Consider the following 23530-nt stretch of genomic DNA (forward strand, 5'->3'; position numbering starts at 1 on the left):
AACACAGTTCCCAAGAGGGAAAAATGACAGGCGGAATATGCCCATTGGCGAAGAGTTTTCTGACTGTGTATCTGGTAACTGTGTCTTATTCAGGTGTCTTTGGTCCTGAAATGTCTCAGGACATCTGTTGAAGTGTCTGGAATGTCTGCCTGGCCTGGGAATGGCACTAGTCCCAGAACCCTGGGAGCAACCAGGCCCGGGTGCGTGCTGGGCTCTGCAGAGACCAACTCCAGCCCTTCCTGCTCGCCACCTGGCGCCTTCTGGGGCTTCCTGCCCATCTTGCTGAAGCCCCCGGGCGCCATGCAGCACTGAAGTCCGGTCATCGCCCTTCCTAGATGAGGTGCACGAGCAGGGTAGAGCAGGCGGAGCCAAGCACCAGGCCCAGGCACACGTAAAACGTCATCACCACCCCAGTGGCCTCAGCCAGCTCCCGCGGCACGATCTTGGGCCCGTAGATGAGAGCCAGAGTGCTGAGGTAGCCGTTGCTGAGCCCCAGCAGCGAGGTGAGAAGCACCGGGTACACGTCAGACTGGAAGAGCACCGTGTGCAGGTGGCGACGGGGCTGGTAGTTGCAGAACACGAAGAGGGGGACGAGGCTGGTCCGGAGGAGCGCGAGCCCGGGGAGCGCCTTGCTTCTGGGCCCGGGCACCTGGATCCAGGCCGTGATCTGCCGGCCACACAGGTCGGCAAAGTTGTACAGGAGGAAGGTGGTGAGGGGGACGAAGAACTTGGTGCTCCACGGCGAGCCTGAGCCCTTGCTGAGGGATTCAATGTTCGTGCAGATGGCGGGGAAGATGAGGCTGGTGATAAAGAAGAGATAGACGATACAGAAGCCCAGGCCAGTGGTCTTCTTCAGGATGGGGCCAAGGGGTGGCGTCTGGGGGTCGCTGGATCCCGAGGCCACCGAAGTGGGGCTGGGGGCGTCCTGGGGCAGCTGCTCTTCACCAGAAAACACGGTTGGCCAGACAGGTTTCATGTAGTACCTGCAGGGGAGAAGCTGGTGGTCAGAGGGCCTAGAAAGAAGGGCCACTTGGGCTTTCCAGGGACAAGGTGGTCCAGCATGTAGAGCCCAAGCCCCAGGATGCCCTCAGATGGCACATGTGCTGCAGCGTGGCTGGAGGGAGGCCTGCACAGTCCCCAGGCTTCCTGCCCTGGTGCTGCCTGAAAGGCTGGGCTCTGGTCCATTGTTCTGTAGTGCTGGTCACGTCATGAGCAGGGACAAAGGAAGCCAGTACTGACACTGCACGGCGAGCTGGGCTCTAGGCCTCACTTGCTCAGTTTTGCTTGGTTATAGGGTGGGGAGAGGCGGAGCTGAAGCAGTATTTATTGTTCAAATATAAAATAGCTTAAAATCTTAAATTATAGAAGTCACACATGCTTGATGAAACGAACCCAAATAATACAGAGTGAAGTTTCTTAAGCAAAAGTGGGACTAAAGTTTTACGTATTGTAAAACTTTATGCAATAGTATAAATGACAGAATATAAATATATTATATAATTGCCTAAATAGATGCATAACTATTACACATAAAGGCATGTGTACTACTGTCTAAGGACAGTATCTTGTGGCCATCCTTTCACACAGGGACACATGGTTCTGCCTCTATGCTGTGTTGCCACTGAGTATTTCACTGCATGTATATACAATTTAACTGTTCCCCTAATGCTGGACATTTAGGTTAGCTCTAGTTTTCTCTACTAGAAATAACAGTACAATGAATATCCCTATACATAAATCTTTGTATAGAGTTTCAGTAGAGCAGATTTCTAGAAGAATTGCTGGATCACAAGCAATTTTAAAAATTGCTTTAAAATCTTTAAAATTTTGATAGATATTGATAACCTGCTCTCCGGATAGGTAGAACCAATTTATCTCTGCTTTGTGCCACCTACCCATCCAAACTAACGTAACCTAACCCTTCAATCTCCATGAAAGCACCTGTTTCTTTAGAAAAAACTGACCACAATTTATAATCATTGTGTTGGTTTACTGGTTTATCATCTGTCTCCTTCAAGTGAAGACAGTTCCCTGGGGCAAGGACATGTATGGCTGTTCCCAGCTAAATCTCTAGGCAGAGAATAACCCTTCAAAGCAAAACTGTTGAAAGAACTGATAAGCCTATAAAAGTATATTTTCCCCCATATTCTCAACACTGAACATGATCATTTTTTTCAATTTCTTCTACTCTGACCAGAGTAGAAAAGGCTGAGTTCTCTTTGCATTGCTGCCACTTTGCATTGCTGCACTGCTTGAGTCAGTCAACCTCTCTGGGCCTTGGGTGCCTAAAAACCAGGAGATACAGGCTGACTGTATTAACATGCGCTGTGTTGTGCTTAGTTGCTCATCTGGGTCCAACTCTTTGTGACCCCATGGACTGTAGCTGGCCAGGCTCTTCTGTCCATGGGGATTTTCCAGGCAAGAATACTAGAGTGGGTTGCCATGCCCTCCTCCAGGGGATCTTCCCAACCCAGGGATTGAACCCAGGTCTCCTGAATTGCAGGTGGATACTCTACCGTCTGAGTCACCAGGGAAGCCCCAGTATGTATTAACATATCTCAAACAGAAGACTTGGGTGAGGCTGGGGAGAACAGAAGGTTGGTGATAGTTGGGTTCTGGTTTCAGCCCTACTTCTGCCTCCCCGTGTGACCTTAGGTCAAGTCTGGGACTGAGGTCTCTTGGGGCCTCTGTTTCCTCCTCTATAAAATGGAGCATTCTGTAGCTATAAGTTTCTGAGATCCCTGCCAGCCCTCCTATCCTAAGAGCTACATATTGTCAACAAGCAAGTCAGTGGGCGAGTTCCTCTCCAGAATCACTTTTCCATGTGATGTTGAGTTGGGCACTTTGGCCTTGAACCCTGTCTTGTTTCCCAATCACTATTTAGGGAAAGGGCTCTTCTTACTTCCCCTTCTACTCAGTGTCAAGTCCTTGCCTTAGCTGACTCTGAGGAAGCTCCTCACCAAGTTCCTCTGGCTGAAGCTCTTCCCCATAAGTTCTTCCAGATCTAACTACCCCCGAGGTGGTCAGCAGACTCCAGCACTGTGTGAGGCTCAGTTCCTCCTGGGTGTGACGGGGCAGTGTGGCCCAGCCCCACTGGGCACAGCAACCTGTGGCAACCTAGGGCTCCTTTCAAGTAAAATTTAGTCTGAGCAGCCCTGGGGCACTGCTCTAAAGCTCCATCCTCAGATGAGTTTCTGTAAACCCAAAAGTCTTGACCGAAGTGTTAATCAGCAAAGAAATAGAAGCTTCACGGGCTGGCAGAGTCCTGCGTATGCTGTCTCATGTGCTCAGCCATTTTGGATGGCTTCAGTGACACTGAAAACTAGGGTGACCACCTGTCCTGTTTTGCCCGAGACTGTCCTGGTTTTAGCACTGAAAGTCCCTGGTCCTGGGGACCCCTTCAGTCCCAGGCAAACAAAGAAGGCTGGCCACCCCAGTGGAAACAGCACATGCGAGGTTCCCTGAAAAGGACACAGGAAACAGCAGGAGGAGTCGGGGAGCTTCCTGCCTTCTGTTCACGACTCAAATAATCAGCACCAACAAGGTGCCAGGCAGTATTAATATATGGGGTGCTGGGGACAGTAAGCCAGCCAGACCCCAGGAATCATAGGGACATCATCACGGAATACAACTGGGTAATTTTTTATGACAACCCTGAAGGGTCAGAGAAGGGAGGGGCAGACTCATGGATTTGAAGTCACCTGTGGCACATGGTGTCATCACTCCATCCCCTTTCATCCTGAGGCCACTGGGCCAGCTGACATAACAACCCTCTAACTGGAGGGAGCAACCTGCCCCTGGCAGAGTCGGGGTTCTGATGAAGGCAGGTGAGTCTCACAGGGACAGGAGGAATGAGTGGGGAGGGAGGACCTTGCAGTCACAAGCCAGGGATGCAGCATGAAGCAGCGGAAAGAATGCAGCCCAGAAACAGCTCCGGGTTCCAATCCCTGCCTACAACTCACCAGGTGAGCAACATGGGGATGTTGGTTAATTCTCTAAAGCCTCAGTTCCTCATTGGTAACATGGGAAAATATGATAGCAACTGTGCTAGGTGGTCATAGAGCCTGAGTGAAAAAAATGAACTGCTTAGCTCAGCGCCCCGACACCAGATAGGTTCCTGTGGCTCCGGCAGAGCCAGGACCTGTGTGCTCCCCAGCTCTGCTGGCTTGTGTGCCATGGGACCACAGGCCAATCGCCTGGCTTTCTCTGTCTCCATCTCATCACCTGTGAAGTGGGGAAAATAACTCCTGCCATTCCTGTATCAAATACAACAATGGATGTGAAAATGCACTGAAAAGAATAAAAAGCAAGAAAAAGCCATGGGTTGCTATTTAAAGAGAAGTATAAAGCAAGAAAGAAAAAGGAGGAAGGAGAGAGAGAAAGTAAGAGAGACTAAGGCAAGAAAAGTGGTCCTGCAGAGCAGAGAGGGGCCTCAAGAGACAGGGACTGAAATCACCGTTTTGGAGTTGGGCTCAAATCCTGATTCTGCTGCCAAAGGGCTGCAGGACTCAGGCAAGTAATTTAACCTCTTTGAGCCTGGTTTTCTCATGTGAGAGTGGGAATAACTGCGGTAAATCACAGCCCTGCCCCAAGGAGGAGTAGATATATGAGCTTTAAATGAGAGGCCCCAGCAGGCTGGGCTGATTGCAGAGAGGAGCGGAAGGGCTCAGCCCAAGGAGTTACTGTTGGTCATCAGCCTTCCTCAGGTCCCACGTTCACTGCCTGCCCTCTAACAGAAAGCATGCAGACTCCAGCTGCTTGGGGTTGTGATGCAAAGCCAGCTTCTTACATCCAAGGGCCCAGCCAATTTACTGAGCAACTTCTGTGAGCCTAGCTCAGCCTGAGGCATGGGATACAGCAATGAACAAAACCCACAGGATTTTTGCCCTCAGAGGGATCACACTTCAATGGGGAGATGTGCAGTAAACCAGGAAACAAACACGAGCTCTACCTAGAGGAGAGAAGAGTGCAGGCAGACAGGATAAAGGTCGAAGGACGCCACACAGGATCATATGCTACCGCTTAGTATGTGGAATCTAAGAAAAGGCTACCAGTGGACTTACCTACACAACTGCAATAGAGTTGCATATGTAGACACTGACAGTTACTGAGGGGTAAGGTGAGGGGAGGGAGAAATTGTGAGAGTGACCAGAACACGCTACTGTATGTAAAACATGACTAATAAAGACCTACTGTAGCACAGGGAACTCTCTCCAATACTCTGCAAGGGCCTACAAGGAAACAAATCTGGAAGAAGCCGACTTGCTGCCAGAGAGCACGTGTGGGCCTCACCTGGCATAGTCCAGCCGCGGCAGCAGCAGGTAGAGCCCGATGCAGAGCGCCAGGAAGATGTCCGCCGTCAGGAAGAAGGCCAGGGTGCTGTCTGTCACGTCACTGGCCACCGCGAGGTCCACCAGCGAGGCCACGGCGCTGAGGGTGCCCCCCATGGCTCCTCCTGCGGAGAGCGTGGGACATCATGGGGAAGGTCAGGGCGGGCGCATCCGCCCTGCCTCTCAGGCCTGCCCGCTCTCTGCTCCGGCTTAACGTTCACCCTGGTGAGAGAGATGCTTCAGTTCTCACAGTACCCCGAGGCCTTGGCAGATGAGGAGGGCCCTGCGGCCGTGAGCTTTCTGACTCCACGGAGGTGTCCCTAGCCCAGCTCCTCTCCAGTGGGTGTGAAGAGGCTGCTGCCTGAGGAGGCAAATGGCCTCCAAGGTCTCACCTGCTTCCCAGTTTCAGCTCCGACCCTCGACCCTCCTTCTCTCTTTACTGTCCTTCTGATGGGGTCAGAAACTTTAGATTCAGGGGTGGGACGTGTCAGAGAGCTCTGCTCCTGCCCTGGGCCCACCCACAAATCACCCTGGGAGAAAAGCTCCGGGCTGTCCGAGCACAGCTTCCCCGCTGCCTTGAGTGAGGCTGGCCGATTGGGAGGCCTTGAGGGTTGGAAAACCAGCCAGGAGCCCACAGAGCTCACCCTAGCTGTGTACACGTATGAACACGCATGCACATGCACCCACACATACACTGTCACATACGCACATACACTCACAAACATACCCTATCACAAGCTGTCTCAGACGCACACACACTCACACCCTATCACACACACTCACAGTCACACACCCCCATGCAGTCACACGTGAGGCTTCACACACTCGTATGTGTGCAACTGCCCTGCCACCTGGAAGGTGCTGTGCCGCCAAGGGCTTTGGCAGGTGGCCCAGGTGACCACGTGGCACCACCCACTTCTGTGCTATGTCACATCCTAGCCCAGGGACCCACGGGTCCAGGAGTCGAACAGGTGTACATCTGAGCTGGGGGCTCACAGGGCTTCTTGGGACCAGAGTCTGCTCATCTGTAAAGTGAGAACAATGACACCGGCCTTGCAGAGCTGCTTTAAGAGCTGAATGAGAGATGATGTTTAGAAAGGGCCCAGCACAAAGCAGGCTTTGTGCAAATGCCAGTCCCCTTCTTTGCCATGATCACACAGTCACTTCTGGAGGCAGGGCAAGCACCTTGTTTCTCTGTTGAGCCGTCACAGCCGTGGGCGGCCACGAGTTAGAGCTTCTACATGGTCACATGTGAGCAGATCACTACTCCTCTCGGCCTGTTTATTTGCCAGGAAGATGGGGCTCATACTTATCCTATTCCTCCCTTGAGACTATAGTGGGATGGAATCAGAGAATGGGAAAAAACACTGAACGAATGGACATGTCCAATAGGGTTAACACAGTAAAGGCCTGTGAATACAGGATTGCCTGGCTGCGTGGATGGATTTGCTGGCCTTAGAGGATCACGACACTGATTCTCAAGGAGGCAAGAAGGCCACTGACTACAAACAGCCAACTGGCCCAAGTGGGCACCAGCTGCTTTGTCATTACTTGGCAGGTCTGACCAGATACTACCTTTCTGCCCACTGCTGTGTGGGGCAGAGGTGGGAGAGTGATGGTCAGGCCCTCATCCACCATGATGACCACACACTGCCTCACCCACACACAGCCCAGGACCTCTGTGGCTCTGCAGGGAAGACCCCATGACCCTTTCCTCCCCAACCTTCTCTATGATCTCTGCTAGACTGGGTGGGGCCAGAGGTTGGAACTTGAGGGAAGGGCAAAGAAATGAAAGTTGGCATAGTGATTAAAAGCAGACTCTAAGAACATCTCAGTCCAATCTTGGCTCTACCACTTCTAGCTGTGTGACCTTCAGCAAATCACTTAACCTCTCTAGGCCTCCATGTTCTCATCTGTAAAATGGGAATGTTAAAACTCACCCCTTAGGAAAGTTACAAAGATTAAAAGGATCATTACATGTAAAGCAGGACAGTGTCTCATGCTGAGAAATGCCATATAAATCCTCTCTGATCCCCAAATAGGTGTTTGGCTATTTCTGTCCTTCCTACATCAAAGCAGCAACAACAGGGTAAACCTTTTGCCAAGAGGGTGCCAACTTCTGAGAAGCTGTAATCCCCACCTGGGTGTTTTGTAAGAACCGGAGTTAAACTTGGTAAGACATTCCCTGGCTGCCCCGAGGAAGAGATTTTAACATCACTGCCTATTGATTTTCCTCTCTCTCTTCCCAACTTGTAGAGAATTTACAATATTATCATCAACAACAAACCAGGCCTCTGGGAGCTCATCCTTCTTGACTCCCCACTTTTATCTCATCAGTTATGGAAATACATGCAAATGAGGAGCTTAAAAAAACACCAGTACAAAACAAATGAATTGTTCCTCAGATGCCGACACACAGAAATTCACAGATGGACTCCTCTGGACGGAAGACAATGGGGGCTGGAGAGGGGTGCTGGGGCCTCTGGGAGATTTGGACACCCCAAATCCTCCCAGGTGAAGGGTGTGCACTGGGGGCTGCACACACTGATGACAAGGCTCAGGGCCCAGGGTAATGAACATCAAGTGTGAGTACCAGATTACTCCACTTTTTCAAAAATGGACTTCCTTCAAAATGCACAGGAGAGTCTCCTTCTCTGGAAGATCTGCAGGTCTTTGCAAGATGAACCTGAAAGGCCTCTTGCCAGCATATCGGTGTGTTTGGTCACTGGTTCCTGGAGAGATAGCCAGCAAGACTGTTATACTGAAAAATACATCCTCTAGCAGGATGGAGGGAGATGAGGGGACAAGAAACCAGGGTGACATAAAGGATTAAATCCAAAGTTCAGTGCTCACTTCCCTCAGCCTAGGCAGGCCCTACTTGAAGCACTACAAGGGGTATATTGATTGTACTCAGGAAACTTAGCAAATGGGTCCACTTTTATTTTATTTTAGGCCCGAGAGCATATCTGAGGATATAGCCAGAAGCCCGATCTTATATCAAAAATGGCAAACACATCTGAGCTCACATTTGATCTCTGATCTGTTGACAGTAAGTGTCTCCAGTGCTATGTTGAGAAGGATTTAGAAGTTTAGGAGAAAAGATACAGATCAATCAGTGATGTCTGGCCCTGGTGTGGGGATGGGGTGGAGTTATACACTTGTCGAGGTGTTTGTCATCACATACTGCTCGGCATCATCAATTAATGGGCACAGAGAAGATTCTTTGCAAAATTCTTCTCAAATGTTTACAGCACTCCTTCACACAAGACAGACGTGCAGGGACACTGAACAGAGCAGCTGAGCCCCTAGTCTTGCTTTAAGGGATGGTGGTCTCCTGGAAAAGCACTGATTCTGACCCAGCTCCTTTTTATCTTGTCAAGACATTTGGGTGAGAGAACAGAACTGCTAAGCTCTAGGCAACAGGCTCAGGTGAGCATCAACATTCAGTTAAAGGAGTTGGCCCAAATCACATCAGCACCCCCCAGAAAATGCCAAAGTTCAGGGAAACAGCGGAGTTTATTACTAGGCTATCAGCTCCCGGAAGGCTGAGTCTCGTTCATCCTTGAATCCTTGGTGCACAGTAAGTCTTCTACAAAATTAGAGAGGAAGAAAAGACAAATAGAAGGAAGGAAAGGAGAGAAAAATGGGGAAAGGATAAGGGAAAGGAAAAGAAACTAGAAGGAAAGGGGACAAAAGGGAAAGGGGGAGAGGGGGGAAGGAAAGACAGGAACGCTGTTCAGGAAACCCACGGGGCAGGCAGACTGTATTTTCCAAAAGTAGCAGAAGCTATGTCTCCCCTCACAACTGCCCTTCTACAGTATAACTTTCACACTCATCCACTGAGGTGTGTGGGTCTGTGCTTTCTCCCCTTGAATCCAGGTAGGCTCATGGTTATAGTGGAAGTACCCCGACATGCCTTTATGGCTAAGTCATAAAAGGACATGGTGCTCCTGCCCGGGTCTCTTGGGATGCTTGCACTTGCAACCCAGATGCCACGCGCTGGGGAAGCTCAAGTGGCCGTGGGCAGGTCCATGTGGAGAGGAACCCTGGCCCCAGCCCCAACCCCACCTGAGCTTCCAGCTAACAGCCAGCATCAACATGCCGGCCAGGTGTGTGTGCCACCTTGAGAGTGGATCCTCCAGCCCCAGGCAAGCTATCCTGGCTGATGCCATATGGCTGCCCCTGCCAAAGAAGTGATTCTTATTGTTCTAAGTCACTGAGCTTGGGGGTGCTTTGTTCTGTAATAACAGATCATGGAAACACACCTAACACTCGTTTCTTTTTCTGGAAGGGCTACCACATGCTCACCTCTGGGTCCTTCAAATGATCCCCAGGTAGACCAACCTGGTCAGCTGTCTGGGCCCTAGTTCTCACCTGATATCAGAGCCTGGGAATTCCTCATGGGGAAGGAGCCAGTCATGCCGAAGACGCTGCTATTGAAGATGGTGGAGGTGCCGCTGAGGATCACCATGCAGACGATGGTGATGGTGAAGAAACTGTGGGTCCAGGAGGAGGTGTCCACCTTCACCAGCACGGTCATCACCATGAAGACGGCCAGCATGATCGTCAGCGAGGCCAGCACGCGGACACGAACCGGAACCCTGAGGCAAGGATACCAGGAGTGGTTAGAGGCACCCCGCCCCCAGGCCTCCCAAGCCGGGTGGGGGTTCGTGGCCATTCTTAAAGAAGCAGGTGTTCTTAGTGGCTGAGACCATGCACTCTGCACTCAGGAGGCCTGGGTCTGAATCCTGCCTTCCTGGCTCACAGGCTGTGTGGCCTTGGATAAGTGACTCTATCACACTGGATTCAGCCTCTGCATCCGTAGAACAGAAAGAAGATCAGTCTACCTGAAGGCACGGTGAGGGTCTCCGGAGAGGAGCACATAGAGAAAGGAGGCAGGGTCAGCTCGGGGCACATGCTCTTGGACGCTGCTTCTTTTCATCTTGCTGTGATGCTCAAGGACAGGAGATGAGAGCTCTCGAGGCAAGACCCCTACTCCTCCCAGTGGCTTTGTCTAGTATTTAAACAGAACCACCTGGCTTCCTTCCCCCAAAACTTAGCAGTGGCAGAGGGAGGAGGGAGAAGGGAAGAAAATCATCGCTGTCATCATCATCACAGCAGACAGCGCTTCCTTTGTGCCAGGTACTCTTCTAAGAGTTTTCTAAATGCTAATGTGTTGAATTCTTACACCAGTTCCTCAAAATAGGTATTCTTACCTATTCCATAGACACAGATAAGGAAACTGAGGTCAGAGAGGCTAAGCAACTTGCTCACGGTCACTCAGCTGTGAGCCCAGGAGGTCTGCTCCCATCGGTGCTTTCAGAATGCCACTTGACTGCCTCCCTTGACATGAAGGAACTATGGTGCTCCAGAGCAGGTGGTGAGGACAGGAGGAGGCTCCTGTGATGGTCTCAGCTGTCGTGGGAAGCCGCTGAGGCCAAGCAAGAGCCAGCTTCCTCTAACTCTGTTTCTGCATCTAAGCTGTACATTCCTCCCAGCCCCCAACCTGCCCAGACACCACCCTGCAGGGAGAAGCAGGGAAGCTGGAATCTCTGAGAAACTGCATTTTTATTCCAGGGAGAGAACATCATCTGAAGGGGCTGTTTAAATCATCAGATTACACTAAGCTTTAAACCAGATTGGATGTTTAGTTAATTTTCCCGCTAACCAGTTGGAAGGGGGCTAAGTGAAAAGGCAGATTAGTTATACACAAATTTCTTTTGGATAAAAATAAGAAAGACACGAAAGGTAGAAAGATCTGTACATATGTAAATAGGTGTGAAATGATGAGCATAAAAAGCAGGAAAGGATTTTTTTCAAAGTGCTTTTATGGCCCCAAGGATAATCTGAGCTTCCTTCCAATCCTCGGCTGACTGGAGACCAGGTGCCACCTCCGCTGGGTCGGGGCAGAGGGAAGCCCGTGGAAGTGAAAGGAGAGTTCAAGGTTGTGGTGTGAGGAGCTGGGATGAGACGCAGGTCTGCTGAGACCCAGCCCCTGGCTCTCTGCTAAGACGCATCCGCTCTGGTGTGTTCATTCCACAAACACACAGGTGAACCAGTGTGTCCAACCCTGGGCTGGATGCCCGGGACACAGGGCAGATGAGGGACGGGCATTTTATTCCAGCACAAAGCGTTCCATCGGCAGGGCCATGGAGCTTCCTGGGCACTTCTGAGGGGCACAAGACCCACCCTGGGCTTCTCGTAGGCTTTCTGGAGGCGATCCCTAAGCTTGAGTGTAAGGTATGTCTGGATGGGAGTGCGTGTATTTTGTGAGACAGAGTGTGGCACATTCAGGGAATTGAAGTGAACTCTGGCCGCAGGTGACACTAGGAGCACAGGGCGCTGAACAGATACAGGACCCCTCCGTGGAGGGCCTTGTCCCGTGGATAAGTGCCAAGACGATCCTCAGGGTGGAGCAGAGAGTGGACGTGCAGGCTTTGTCTGCCGGCGTCCCTCCCACCAGAAGCACTCCTTCCATGCCAAGCTGTCCTGCAGAGGTGGCTGCTCATGGCGTCTGCACCAACCTATCTACAAATGAGTGCACACAGGCCAGTCTGGGGTGATCAGTGCTCCGTACTTCCAGCCACTGGATTGGGTTAGGTGTCAGCATGTGACCCGCAGGGCCAGTCCGTGAACCCTGGGATTCAGAGGTGGAGAGCAGCTGACTGTCTGCCAAGACTGTGTTGGGGGCTGCTGGTCACTATCTGGCCAGCTGCATGGAGAGAGGCCACATTTGAGATGAAGCCAAGCAGACGCACACAGAGCCCAAGCTTGGTGGATGAGGACGTTGGTACTCTCCTAGATCCAGCAATGGAGGCAGGCCTGACATTAATTTTCCAGGGAAAGAATGAGAAGATCCTTTTTGTGTCTCTTCCGTTTGTCACCAAGAGTACCAACTGGGCTTCCCTGGTGGCTCAGGGATGAAGGGTCTGCCTGCCAGCACAGGAGACATGGGTTCAATCCCTGGTTTGGAAAGATACACATGCCACAGAGCAACTAAGCCCCTACATCTCAACTATTGAGCCCCTGCTCTGCAGCAAGAGAAGCCACCGCAGTGAGAAGCCAGGGTACCTCAGTGACAGTAGCCCCTGCTCACTGCACCTAGAGAAAAGCCTGGGCAGCAACGGAGACCCAGCACAGCCGTAAATAAATAAATAAATCTTAAAAAAAAATGAGTGCCAGACCCGCAGAGAGGCACATGTGGCTGGAGAGCAACATGGTTGGAACTCTACCTCTGTCCTGTGGGTGCCCTGCCCATCTGCCCTCTCCTCTCACCAGGAGGCAGGCTGCAAGTGACAGGTAATTCAGTTCAGTTTAGTTCAGTTCAGTTGTGTCTGACTCTTTGTGACCCCATGGACTGCAGCACGCCAGGCTTCCTTGTCCATCACCAACTCTCTGAGCTTGCTCAAACTCATGTCCATCTAGTCGGTAATGCCATCCAATCATCTCACCCTCTGTCGTCCCCTTCTCCTCCTGCCTTCAATCTTTCCCAGGATCAGGGCCTTTTCCAGTGAGTCACTTCTTCACATCAGGTGGCCTAAGTACTAGAGTTTCAGCTTTAGCATCAGTCCTTCCAGTGAATATTCAGGACTGATTTCCTTTAGAATGGACTGGTTGGATCTCCTTGCTGACCAAGGGGCCCTCAAGAGTCTTCTCCAACACCACAGTTCAAAAGCATTAATTCTTCAGCGCTCAGCTTTCTTTATGGTCCAGCTCTCACATCCATACATGACTAGTGGAAAAACCACAGCTTTGACTAGACGGACCTTTGTAGGCAGAGTAATGTCCTGCTTTTTAATATGCTGTCTAGGTTTTTAGCACCTCCCAAGAGCTGCCTTCAACCAATGATGGGAAAGTGGGAGGATAAATCCCCTGCCCCCGCTCCCTCCCACCTCGAGTGTGTGCTCCACACTGGCTGTCAGCATTCTGGGGCAGGTCGAGCTCGGTCACCCACCGGTCACCCACCATGGGAGCTGGCTTGACAAGGCATCCTTTATTGGCTGCCATGCCTTCCTGGTCCCCCCCTTTCTCCTACCACAGTCTCCCAAATGAACTACCTGCACTTGAATCCTTGTTCTAAGGTCTGTTTCTGAGAAACTCCACATTAAGACACATCTTCCTAGCATCTGCAGGGCCCTCGACCTGGGCGGGAGTTGGTGGGCGATCGGGTGAGCACCTATACTCCAGGGGACCCAGAACGTTCATTTCAAATGCACACCAGATACCCTGAAGACTGGGAGTCAGGCCTTACTCCTGATGCAGCCCCTGTCACACAATGTCCCCCACCTTATCCCAGCAGCGGGAGCTTCCCTGCACACTCAAAGATAAGAGCCACAGGGGCACAGAGCCTGAGTCCAGAGACGGGAGCCCTGAAACTTTGCCACCAGTTCACAGTGTGACCTCAGGCAAACGTTTAACCTCGCGGGGCCTCAGTCTCCTCATCCTGAAAAGAGGTGGGACAAGATAACATGCGTGTCTCTTCCAGTTTATGCTTCTAAATCTGAAAAAATTCAAGTGGAGAGAGAGACTGAGGACAAAAGCCCAAAAGTTTAGCAGTTCCTTGGGGCAAGAAGCAGGCACAGCAGAAGTGGGAAGCCCCACAGGGACAGGACCTTGTTCTCACCCATGGGGCTGGCACAGGCCTGGCCAGCACTTGTAAACACCTCCTGGACCCGCAGATTGACCAGCAAGGAGCCTAGCAGTGCACGCTGGGCCTCAAGCTCTCTTTCAGTCCCTGCTTCTTGACCCCCTCAGTGTGGCAGGGAGACAGCTGGAAACAGCAGCAGCAACCTCAGCCAGCCTTGGGAATGGCCTCAGCCTCTCACCACCTCCTCGTGGAAGCAACACAGAAAAAGTCCACCCCAGGAACGCTGTGGGCATCTCGGAAACATTTCCTGTGTCTTCACAACAAGGTAGATCATTGCTTGAACAGGACAGTGGCTTTGGAGAGAGCTGGGGGACTTCTTAGCCAGGCACCCCCAGGGCAGGGGCGGTACAGAGCGGGAGGTGAGGAGGTAAACACTAAATGCAGAACACTACGCAGCTCCCAACTCTCCCACCTCTCCCGTATGCGTCCTGCCCCTCACCTGCACAGGTCTCCTCCTCCTAATTATCAGCTCAGGACCCATTCTCAGCAGGAGCATCCCTGCAGGGGCTCCAAGCCCTCAGGGATCTTGCTTAGGGCTGTTTTCGATGCTAGTAAAGCTTCATGAAATGTGCCCTGTGCAAGCCCACCCCGCATCCACTAACAGGGACATGCTGCCTGACTCTCTGCTCCTTCCACCTGGACGGTGGCCCAGGGGCTGGGGACACCGGAAGGCATGAGGGAAAGTCTAGACAAGCGCAGCCTGGGGTTGGTGGCTCTGCTCTGGGACAGGGGCTGTCTGAGGTGAGAGCTCCAGTCCCAGGACTGTGTGGCTGGCCACACTGATGTGACATTCTTGGAGAGGATCACCAGCTGTACCCAAGCTGCCAGCTCCACCCCCCCTCCCCTTGCTCGTGAGGGCTCAGGACCCCAGGGGACTGATTTCTTCTTAAGTCTCCAAAATGTAAATCCTCCTCATAAGTATTTATGATGCTACAGATTTTACATAATAAAACACTTGGCGATTATGGATGAGCCAGTTAGAGAAAGCCAGGGTTCTCCAGGAGGGAAGAAAAGGAGACATTTCAATCTCACACATTAAATAAAAAACAGCTTAGCTCCAAACCATCTTTCCACAGTCCAGAAACAGACAGAGGCTGGAGCGTTCCCCACAGTGCTCTCACCCCCTCCTGCAGCCAGGAAAGGGCCGGGGCAGGCCCTGCAGTGGACCAGACCCTTCTGGAGGATGGGTCTAGGAGCTGGCTCTGGGAGCTCAGCTCCCAGCCATCTTCAGGAGGGCAGCTACCTGGACGGCCCACAGTCCCCACTGCAGACAGATGCAGACTTTCTTCACCACTTCTTTCCCTCCAGCATCTCGAAGCCAGGGCAGAAATGGGCCCTCACTTACAGGGTCTGAGATGTGTCTCTGGGTGCAGGGAGGGGGCAGGCAAAGCTAGAGAGCTAGGAGACAGGAGGCCCAGAGGTTCCAAGTCCAGATGTGGGGGGAGAAGGGTCCCAGTTCCAGTCCTGCCTCAACCTCTTAATGGCTGCATGACCTTGGGCAGGTCACCTCTGTCAGCCTGTTTTCCCATCAATAAAACAGGGGAATAAGTGCTGCTCTAGGCCACTGCCAGGATTAAAGGAGCGAATGCTGCCAAGGATTGTGCTCAGACTACTAACTGTGAGGATTAGAGATGATCCGCCCTGGGCCCTGAGGCTGAACCTGGCCTGCCACTGCTGACCCCAGGTCCTGGCCGGCTGCTGCCTGCTGGGCCTCATGACCTCAGGGGGGGCAGTGCTGGGTAAGACGTCAGCTCAGGCTACCGGCTCCTGGCCCTGTGGGCCTGGGCACACATCTCCTGACTTCCACTTTGCACAGAGGATCACGAGAGGGGCCTGGAAAGGGGAGAGGGCAGTGAGAGGCCAAGGGACTACCCCCCGCCATGGCTCGGTCACCTCTTCCTCATCGTCTTCCTCTTACATGCCCTTCCTTTTCTCATGCCTTCTCTTCTGAGTCTCTGTCAGGAACCCAGCTCTCCCCTTAGGGTCCCCACTCAGCCCTACTCCTAGCCCATTCCCTGACTCCTCCTGGGGAGGGTCCCTGGAGGCTTGTGTTCCCCCTACTGGGACACTGATCATAGCCCTGTGTGCTGGGCAGGTGCAAGGAGGCAGGCGGGGCGGGGGCAGCTGGCATTCAGCCCCTAGGCTGCCTGAGACCATCCTCCCTCTCGCTTGTCCAGCCTGCACTTTGGTTTTAAGAGCCGCGCAAATTCACTGAGATTCCTTCCGTTGAAAGATGGAGTCTATGTCCCCTTGAAACTGAGTGAGCTTGGTGACTGCCCTGGCAGAACGGACAGTATGTCACTGCAGAGGGCAGGGTACCAAAACCAAGCAGCTTCTGCCTTGCTCTGTAGGAGCAGCTGCTCTTCAGCTACAATATGAAAAGTCCTACTACCTGAGGCCAACCTACAAGAGACCAAGGGGAGGGACAGAGAAAGAGCTGTCCCGCATGAGAGATGGCCAGCCAGAGCTGCCAGCTGAGCCTGTGGACTCCCAGGACCGCGAGAGACACCGATTACTGAGAGTGCTGTTAGCCTCTCTGTTTCGGGATCATTTTTATGCAACAATAGATCATCGGAATAACCTCATGTTTGGAAAGACTGGTCTGTTCAGGCTTAGCACACCTGAGGCACTTGCGCTGCCCTCCCTCCTCATGGACTCAGAACAGACATCACTAATCAATCACAGCACACTCCCTGAGGCCAAACCTGCTTTAGAATCCTGTTCGAGCAGAGATCCAAGGAGTCAACTACAAACTGAGCAGAGTTGGGTAAAACAAGTTTCCCACTAGGGACCAAAGGTTTCAGTAGGCTGTGCCTGAGAGATGCCCAGGTTTCTGAATCATCACATAGCCACCATTATCAGACAATGATAGCTTAGGAGAAATGGGGGCAAAGCAACTCAGGCTGTTACCCCTGTAAACCTAAATGGAGAAGGGACGGCACCAGTCACACAGTGGGTTTGAAGGGCTGTCCCCTAAACCATACTTTCTTCCACGGTGCATCCCACCCTTCACGGATGCAGTGTCAGAGGTCACCCCGTAACCCCCTGTGACTGCTCGCCTCATGAACTGCTGTTGCCAGCTCCGCACTGAGCACAGGTGACCCTATTCCATATAGAAGAGCTGGGCTGGTGAGCTGACAGGCTAACTTCCAGCTCAGATATTTTTTTTTTTTGGCCACTCCATGAGCCATACAGGATCTCAGTTCCCCAGACCAGGGATGGAACCTGTGCCCCTGCTGTGCAACTGTGGAGTCCCAACTACTGGACTGCCAGGGAAGTCCCCAGTCTCCTAACTTCCTACTGCTCTCAGAAAGGCTTGGAAGACCAGCCTCCACAAGCCTTGCTCCCTGGGTCCTGCCCACCATCCATGGCCTCCCTGCAGCCCAGGCAGCTGCAGACAGGCAGCTGACCCCACTGCCCCCAGACTGCGCATTCTGGGGCAGGGCCCAGGTAACCGGTCTGACTCTCAGTCTGTGAAGGAGTCTGAACTGCTTGCCTCCTACTTTGGTGGTCACAGTTCAGGCAGCTGTAGACCAAGGGAGAGTGGGTAGGCTGCAGGAGAAGGTCGGGGGCCTGGGAGAGGAAGGAAAGTGGCCTACCTGTTGACAAGCAGGAAGTTCAGCGCGAGGCACAGCACGGAAGGCACAGTGGAGGCAACGGCCAGGTAGCTCTCAAAGTAGTTCTGCAAGCAGAGAAGAGAGGGGATCGCTGAGGTCACCTGGGGTGCAGGGGAGGGGCCCCACCTGAGAGCAGGGTCGGGGATCCTCTTGGGGGTGCTTCTCCCTATAACTTCAGACACCTACGAGTGATGGCTAAGTCCACCCTGAGACACGATGGTCTCTTCCATCTCTCACCTAAGACCACTCACTCGGTCACTTGACAGACACCAGCTTGAGCTGTGCTAAGTGATGGGGACATAAGGAAGGGTAGGACATTGTCCCTGCCCTAATGTTCTGCAGTCCATGCTCCCATCCATCCCACCTATTCCCACCCCTCATGGATGAGGTGGTGGAGACAGGACTCGAAGTATGCTGACAAAAAATAAAAAATAAAAAATTTTGTCCTCTCAGACATCTTTGCTCATTGTCAAATTTTGGAGTTATCCAAGTGGGTTAATTATGATTCATGCACGGTCTCACATTCCTGCAACCAAGTGAGTACTCTTAGCAATACACAGGGCCCTGATCCCTGCAGAGCAACTCTGTTCTGGCTGTGGATTTGCTCCTTCAATAGAGCTGTACCCCGAGATCACAGTCATTTTGGGAAGTGGCTTCTAAACTGGCCAGGATGAGCAAAAGGGGCATTTTCCTGGAAGTAGCTCAACAGTAGTGTAGACAAAGAGTGCACGGGACCACAGACAGGATGAAGAATTTCTGAGTATGACGTGCTGGAACTTACAACTGAAGAAGCTAAGTAGCAACTGTATGCATTGTTCAAAACGCAGGGGACTGTCCACTCATTAGGGTGGCTTTACCTGAGTATACCTTATCCTTCAATATACCCGTTGAACAAAAAACCAAAACACTGGAATGGGATGATATATCTTGGCTTTGGTGCTTTTATGTCAAATAGTGAACCCCAGATCAGTAATGATGATGGGTTCTGTCAATTACGAATTGGCACTTGCCATCTACCTCTATAAGAATTAAATCACGTGCTGCTGCAGCTGCTGATTTTCAACACCCCCTGAAAGGCGTTCAGGGTGGAGAGAAAAAATGAGGAACTCTGTGCTCAGGGGACTGGCAGAACAGGTTTCATGAGCCCAATTCTTGTATCTCCTCATACGTAGAAAAGCACTAAAATCCTTCATGGTGATGACTGATCCTCGTGACTAGCAGAAATCTGCAAAATATATGTTGGTTGCATGTACTCTCCCTCTACCAAAATCACATATGTGCTCACCTCCCCACTCCCTGCCTCTCTGGAGCAGTTTCTCAGAGCTATCTGAGGTGCTGTCTCCTGAACTACAGTCCTCATTTTGCCCCCAAATAAAATTTAACTTGCAACTCTCACGCTGTGCACTTTTTGAGCTGACAGTTCTAAGCCATGAAAACAGCTTACATGAATGAAGCCTACTGTGTGCAAGTACAAGGGCTTTATACAAATGATGTTCTTTTTTACCCGAAAATATGAAAATGTTGTGAGTACTCTGGAAAGCTTACAACACTGAACTTAACTGGGGAAATATTTTGAATACAAATGTGCCAAGTGCAAAGAACAATGTGTGCAAAAATCTTGCCAATGCACAAAGAGCCCCAGTAACAGGGATCTCTACAGAATTTAAGACAGCTCCTTCCCTGTTAAGAACAGGGTGTCCCATGGAGAGTATAAGATAGAGTGGGAGGTTTTTTAATGTCTCAAAACACCATAGGAAGAGCTGTCAGAATTCTATGGGGGTTTTTTGGTTATTGTTGTCATTGTCAAATCTGTGGTAGGGGTGATGTGTTCTAAGGGAGTTCCAGGTAGGGGAGTGGGATGAGGGGCCTGAGTCCTGGAGAGAACAGGAATGAATAAGGGTTTGGGGAAAAGATCCCAGAGGAGGTAGGATTTGTGTCAGATCTTAAAATGGAGGGGGAGCTCTTTCCTTTCTGGGAGATTCTGGTTGCAATATGGAGGCCAGGAAAGAAAGATGTCATAAAGGGCCTCTTTTAGTCTGAAGCACAGACCGTTGCCATGGTCCCTTTTTTAAGCCTGCGGAGTGCTTTGTGGTCTCTGAAATCTGCACCCTGAATATAAGGTGGTGGTGGCCTTGCAATTAAAATGATAATCACAGCTAGTGCGGTCCATCAACCATGAGCCTCAGAAATAGCCTTCCTCCTTTGAGGAGCTACCTCATTGTTCCTGCCCTGATGGGCTCAGTAGAGCCTGGACTGGTCCGAGGCACTCAGTCAATTACGTCTTGACACAGTGGCTGGGTGTACGTGAGGCCAGGCAGGCGCTGGGCGGGCAGAAGCAATGGAAAAAGGCCCCAAGGAAAAGATGGCTGCAGGTGGGGGCCAGGATGGCCCCAAATCTGAGCTCCAGATGACAGCTTTCCGTCAGTGGCTGCTCATTCTGTGACAAGTCTATGAATGGCCATCACGTGGGATGCAGAAGCTGTCTTTGTTTTATCAAGCAGGCTCAGGTTCCCTGAACAATTTAGGAATGGCGATTTTCTACGTTATTGTTCTGGCTTGTTGACATTTAAGCAGGAAAAGTTCCTTTTAGTGTTGGAAAGCTTTTAAAATACTGACAAGTGGGTAAGGCTAGGACTCCCTTTCTGCTGATCGAGCCCATTTCTCTGCCTTACAAACAGCATGTGGCCGGGCAGTGGGGGTAGGTGATGAGGCAGGTGGGGGTAGGTGATGAGGCAGGTGGGGGTAGGTGATGAGGCAGGTGGGGGTAGGTGATGAGGCAGGGGAAGAATGGACTTGACCATGTGCCATCTTTCTCCTGGATCAGATTGGGAAGCTGTGGTTGGTGATAAAGTGGACTCAATACATCCCAAAGAGCTTTGTTTCTTTCTTTTTTCCCCACACTTAATTCCTGATATAAACGTGGTGGGTTTTACTTAATTAATTGTTGCTTTTGCCTCTAAGTGGAGTTCTAACAAAATGAGATGTGGTGGGCAGGTTGTTAGGATGTCCCCTGTGATCTCAGCCTCCTGTGTTCATGCCCTTGAATCTTGCCCTCTTCTGAGTGTAGCTGGGACCTGTCTGGACTTGCTCCTAACCAAGAGGGCATGGCAAAGGTGAAGGGTATGCATGAGTGTGTGGACGGGATTATGTCTCACGAGACGGTGGCGCCATCTTGCTGGGCTCCTTTATTCCTCCCATGATGGCTTGGGGGAGGCCGGTGGCCAGGCTGAGGAATCCCAAGTGGCAAAGACTGCAGGTGACCCCTAGTTGCTGACTGTGGTTTCGGACCAACACTCAGCAGAAACTGAAGCTCTCAATCCAACAACTGCAAGGAACTGAGTTCTGCTAACATCCCAAGTAAGCCGAAACTGATCCTTCTCCAGTCGAGTCTCCAGTAAGACTGCAGCCCTGGCCAACCCCTTAACTGCAGCCGTGTGAGACCCTGAGGGGAGGACAGGGATAGGTTATGCCCAGACCCCTGGTCTACAGATACTGTGAGATAATAAACATGTGCCATCGTAAGCCACTAAGTTTGGAGTGTTTTCTTCCATAGCAATAGATTCCTAATTAGTGAGGGTGTGGGATAGCCAAGTTCCTAGTAACTGGGGTTTTTCTGAATGCTGCAGCCTTCCTATAGCTATTTAAATTCAGTTCCTGATGAAAGCAGAGACAGCTGACCGTGATTTCATTCAACTCCTTGCCAGACATGAGGACCGATGCACCCGCCCACGAGGGGAACAAAGGTTATGCTGGCTGACCACATCAGTCCCCCAAGCCTTTCCTCTCCAAATCCTTTGCTGGAATTAGGATCATTTTTGCAAGCAGCGTGCACTGATTTCAAGGAACTGGACTTGGCTTCTGCACCACCCCAGGTCTGCTCGTCTTGCCTCCCCCTCAGGCCATCTGCTTCTCTGTCTGGCCCCACATAGTCATGAAGCCACGGCCACTGCTCCACCAGCAGGGGAGCCAGCTGCCAAGGAGAGACCCCTGCACCTGTGCACTGCCCAGGCTGCGCCTGCCGAGGCTCTTGCTCCCTGGGTGGCTGTGGGAGGGGCCAGGCGACCCTCTCAGAAGGGTGGAGGAAGCCCCACCCACAAGGTAGGTTTCAACCAATGAGAGGCGGGAGACAGGAAGGAGACCAGAGACACACTGCTTGCCGTTCCTTCTCAGGCCTAACATCTGTTCTGAAATGTGGTGGCTCCACGTGGCTCCTCAGGAGACACCCCATGTGCCAGAGCAAGCAGCTGTGTTTTGGTCGCAAAGCTGTGGCCAGTGCAGTGATACCACAGCCTGTATCTGCTCCCCTCCATCCCTGCCTCACTTCCCTTTTCCTCACTCTTACTTCCCTAGGACAGCACTCCCCAACAGAGTATGGCACAGAAGATGCAGCCTCAGGCTCCTTTCTAAGAAACATCCAACAGCGAAGGCCCTGTGTTCAGTTCTCGACTACACACTGCAGACTCGCAGCTGGTGCTCCCTTCCTGGGTTCGTCTCATTTGTTTCCAAGGCCTGTTGAGGTTACCTTCTCCTATTTTACTCAAGGAAATATGAAGACAGCCGAACACCGGTTCAAACACATTGCAGTTAAAATGGTAACAGCACTGCCCTCTCCAAAGCAATCTGAAATCTCCATTCTATAGGGTGATTTTTGAGTAATGCAATGCTTGGAGATAATTCGTGTCATATAGTTCACCTCCACTTGGGACCGACTCCTTGTTGTTATTTGTCCCACGAGGCGCCTGGCAACAAGGTTGCAGCCTCCATCTCCAGAGATGAGCCCAAAGGCCCCAAGGACTCCAGTGACAGAGGAGTGGGGCAATGAGAAGACCATCCCTCCAGGGCAATGGCACTGCACAACCCCAGGGGGCAACAGTCGTGTGGGCGGTGAAATGAACAGAGCTCCTCAGAGCTGTGCAACATGGCAGCCTTGTTTATACAGCTCATGGAAAACCAAGGGGTCAGTTTGGGCCTGATGTAATTGCAGGTGGGAGACCCAGAGGCTGATAACCCCACAGCCCTGAGCCTGGCTGGGTGACCACTTCCATCTGGATCAGCATCCCCTCATGTTCTACCCACTCCCTGGTTTACTGAAGATGCGGCAAGCCCGTGTGTGCCCAACACCAGGCAGGTGGTTTGGCATATAAAATAGAAGAGATAGGGTGGCTGATGCCCTTAGGAAGCATGTAGTTGGGTACAATCCCACAGCTGTAGAACAATGGATCCAAGGGGTGGGGAGGGAAGGAGGGAGTTTAGGGGGACTTCCCACAGGAGGCCATCTTGGAGTGCAGCCTGAAAGATGGGGGACGTTTGCCAGACAGATATGGGAAGGGGGTGGGTGCTGGAAGAAAGAAGTGGCATTCCAATAGGCAGGAGAACACGTGTGAAGACAGGAACGGACACGTCTTCGGCACTTAGGACTCTAACCCCGGCTCATCTGTCAGAACAGACTACCCTGAGGCTGGCTTCCCTCAGCAGCCACAGGAATCTACCGGGCTGAGGCAGGAAGGCACGAGTGGTCCATTCAATCCACGGGGCAGAGAGGCAGGAGTGCAGCCAGGGCACCGGCCCCGCCCCTGGGGCTGCTAAGGAGAGAGAGCAGCCCCATCATTCTGAATTCTCCAACCCAGCGTGAGGTAAGCCCAGCTCTGAGGAACAGGAAGAAAACTTCTGCTCCTTGAAGGTCTAATTGAATCCCCTTGCCCTCCAGTATCTTCCCTGCACTCTGCAATTACCTCAGGCTTGGCCTCTGGCAAAGGTAACATCAAAAGTCCTCTTTGGCACCTGCCAGGTAACCCAATGGGCTTCCCTCAAGGCTCAGTTGCCAAAGAATCCACCTGTAATGAAGGAGGCCCCCGGTTAGATTCCTGGGTCGGGAATATCCACTGGAGAAGGGAAAGGCTGCCCACTCCAGTATTCCTGGGCTTCCCTGGTGGCTC

At 51.9% G+C, this 23530-nt stretch overlaps 1 protein-coding gene across 1 annotated transcript in view; it reads right to left on the minus strand.

Annotated features, from left to right (window-relative positions):
- Nucleotides 1–331: 331 nt before the first annotated feature.
- The window catches only part of SLC29A3 (solute carrier family 29 member 3), a 42875-nt gene continuing 19676 nt past the window's right edge, over nt 332–23530 (minus strand). Inside the window, exons 3-6 of the mRNA XM_068982318.1 lie at nt 17577–17659; nt 9705–9931; nt 5293–5455; nt 332–983 (exon numbers count right to left, since the gene is read on the minus strand). Coding sequence (XP_068838419.1) covers nt 332–983; nt 5293–5455; nt 9705–9931; nt 17577–17659 — 1125 coding nt within the window. The remainder of the gene's footprint in view (nt 984–5292; nt 5456–9704; nt 9932–17576; nt 17660–23530) is intronic.

Source organism: Capricornis sumatraensis, chromosome 10 (assembly GCF_032405125.1).
Source record: "Capricornis sumatraensis isolate serow.1 chromosome 10, serow.2, whole genome shotgun sequence".
NCBI classification, from domain to species: domain Eukaryota; kingdom Metazoa; phylum Chordata; class Mammalia; order Artiodactyla; family Bovidae; genus Capricornis; species Capricornis sumatraensis.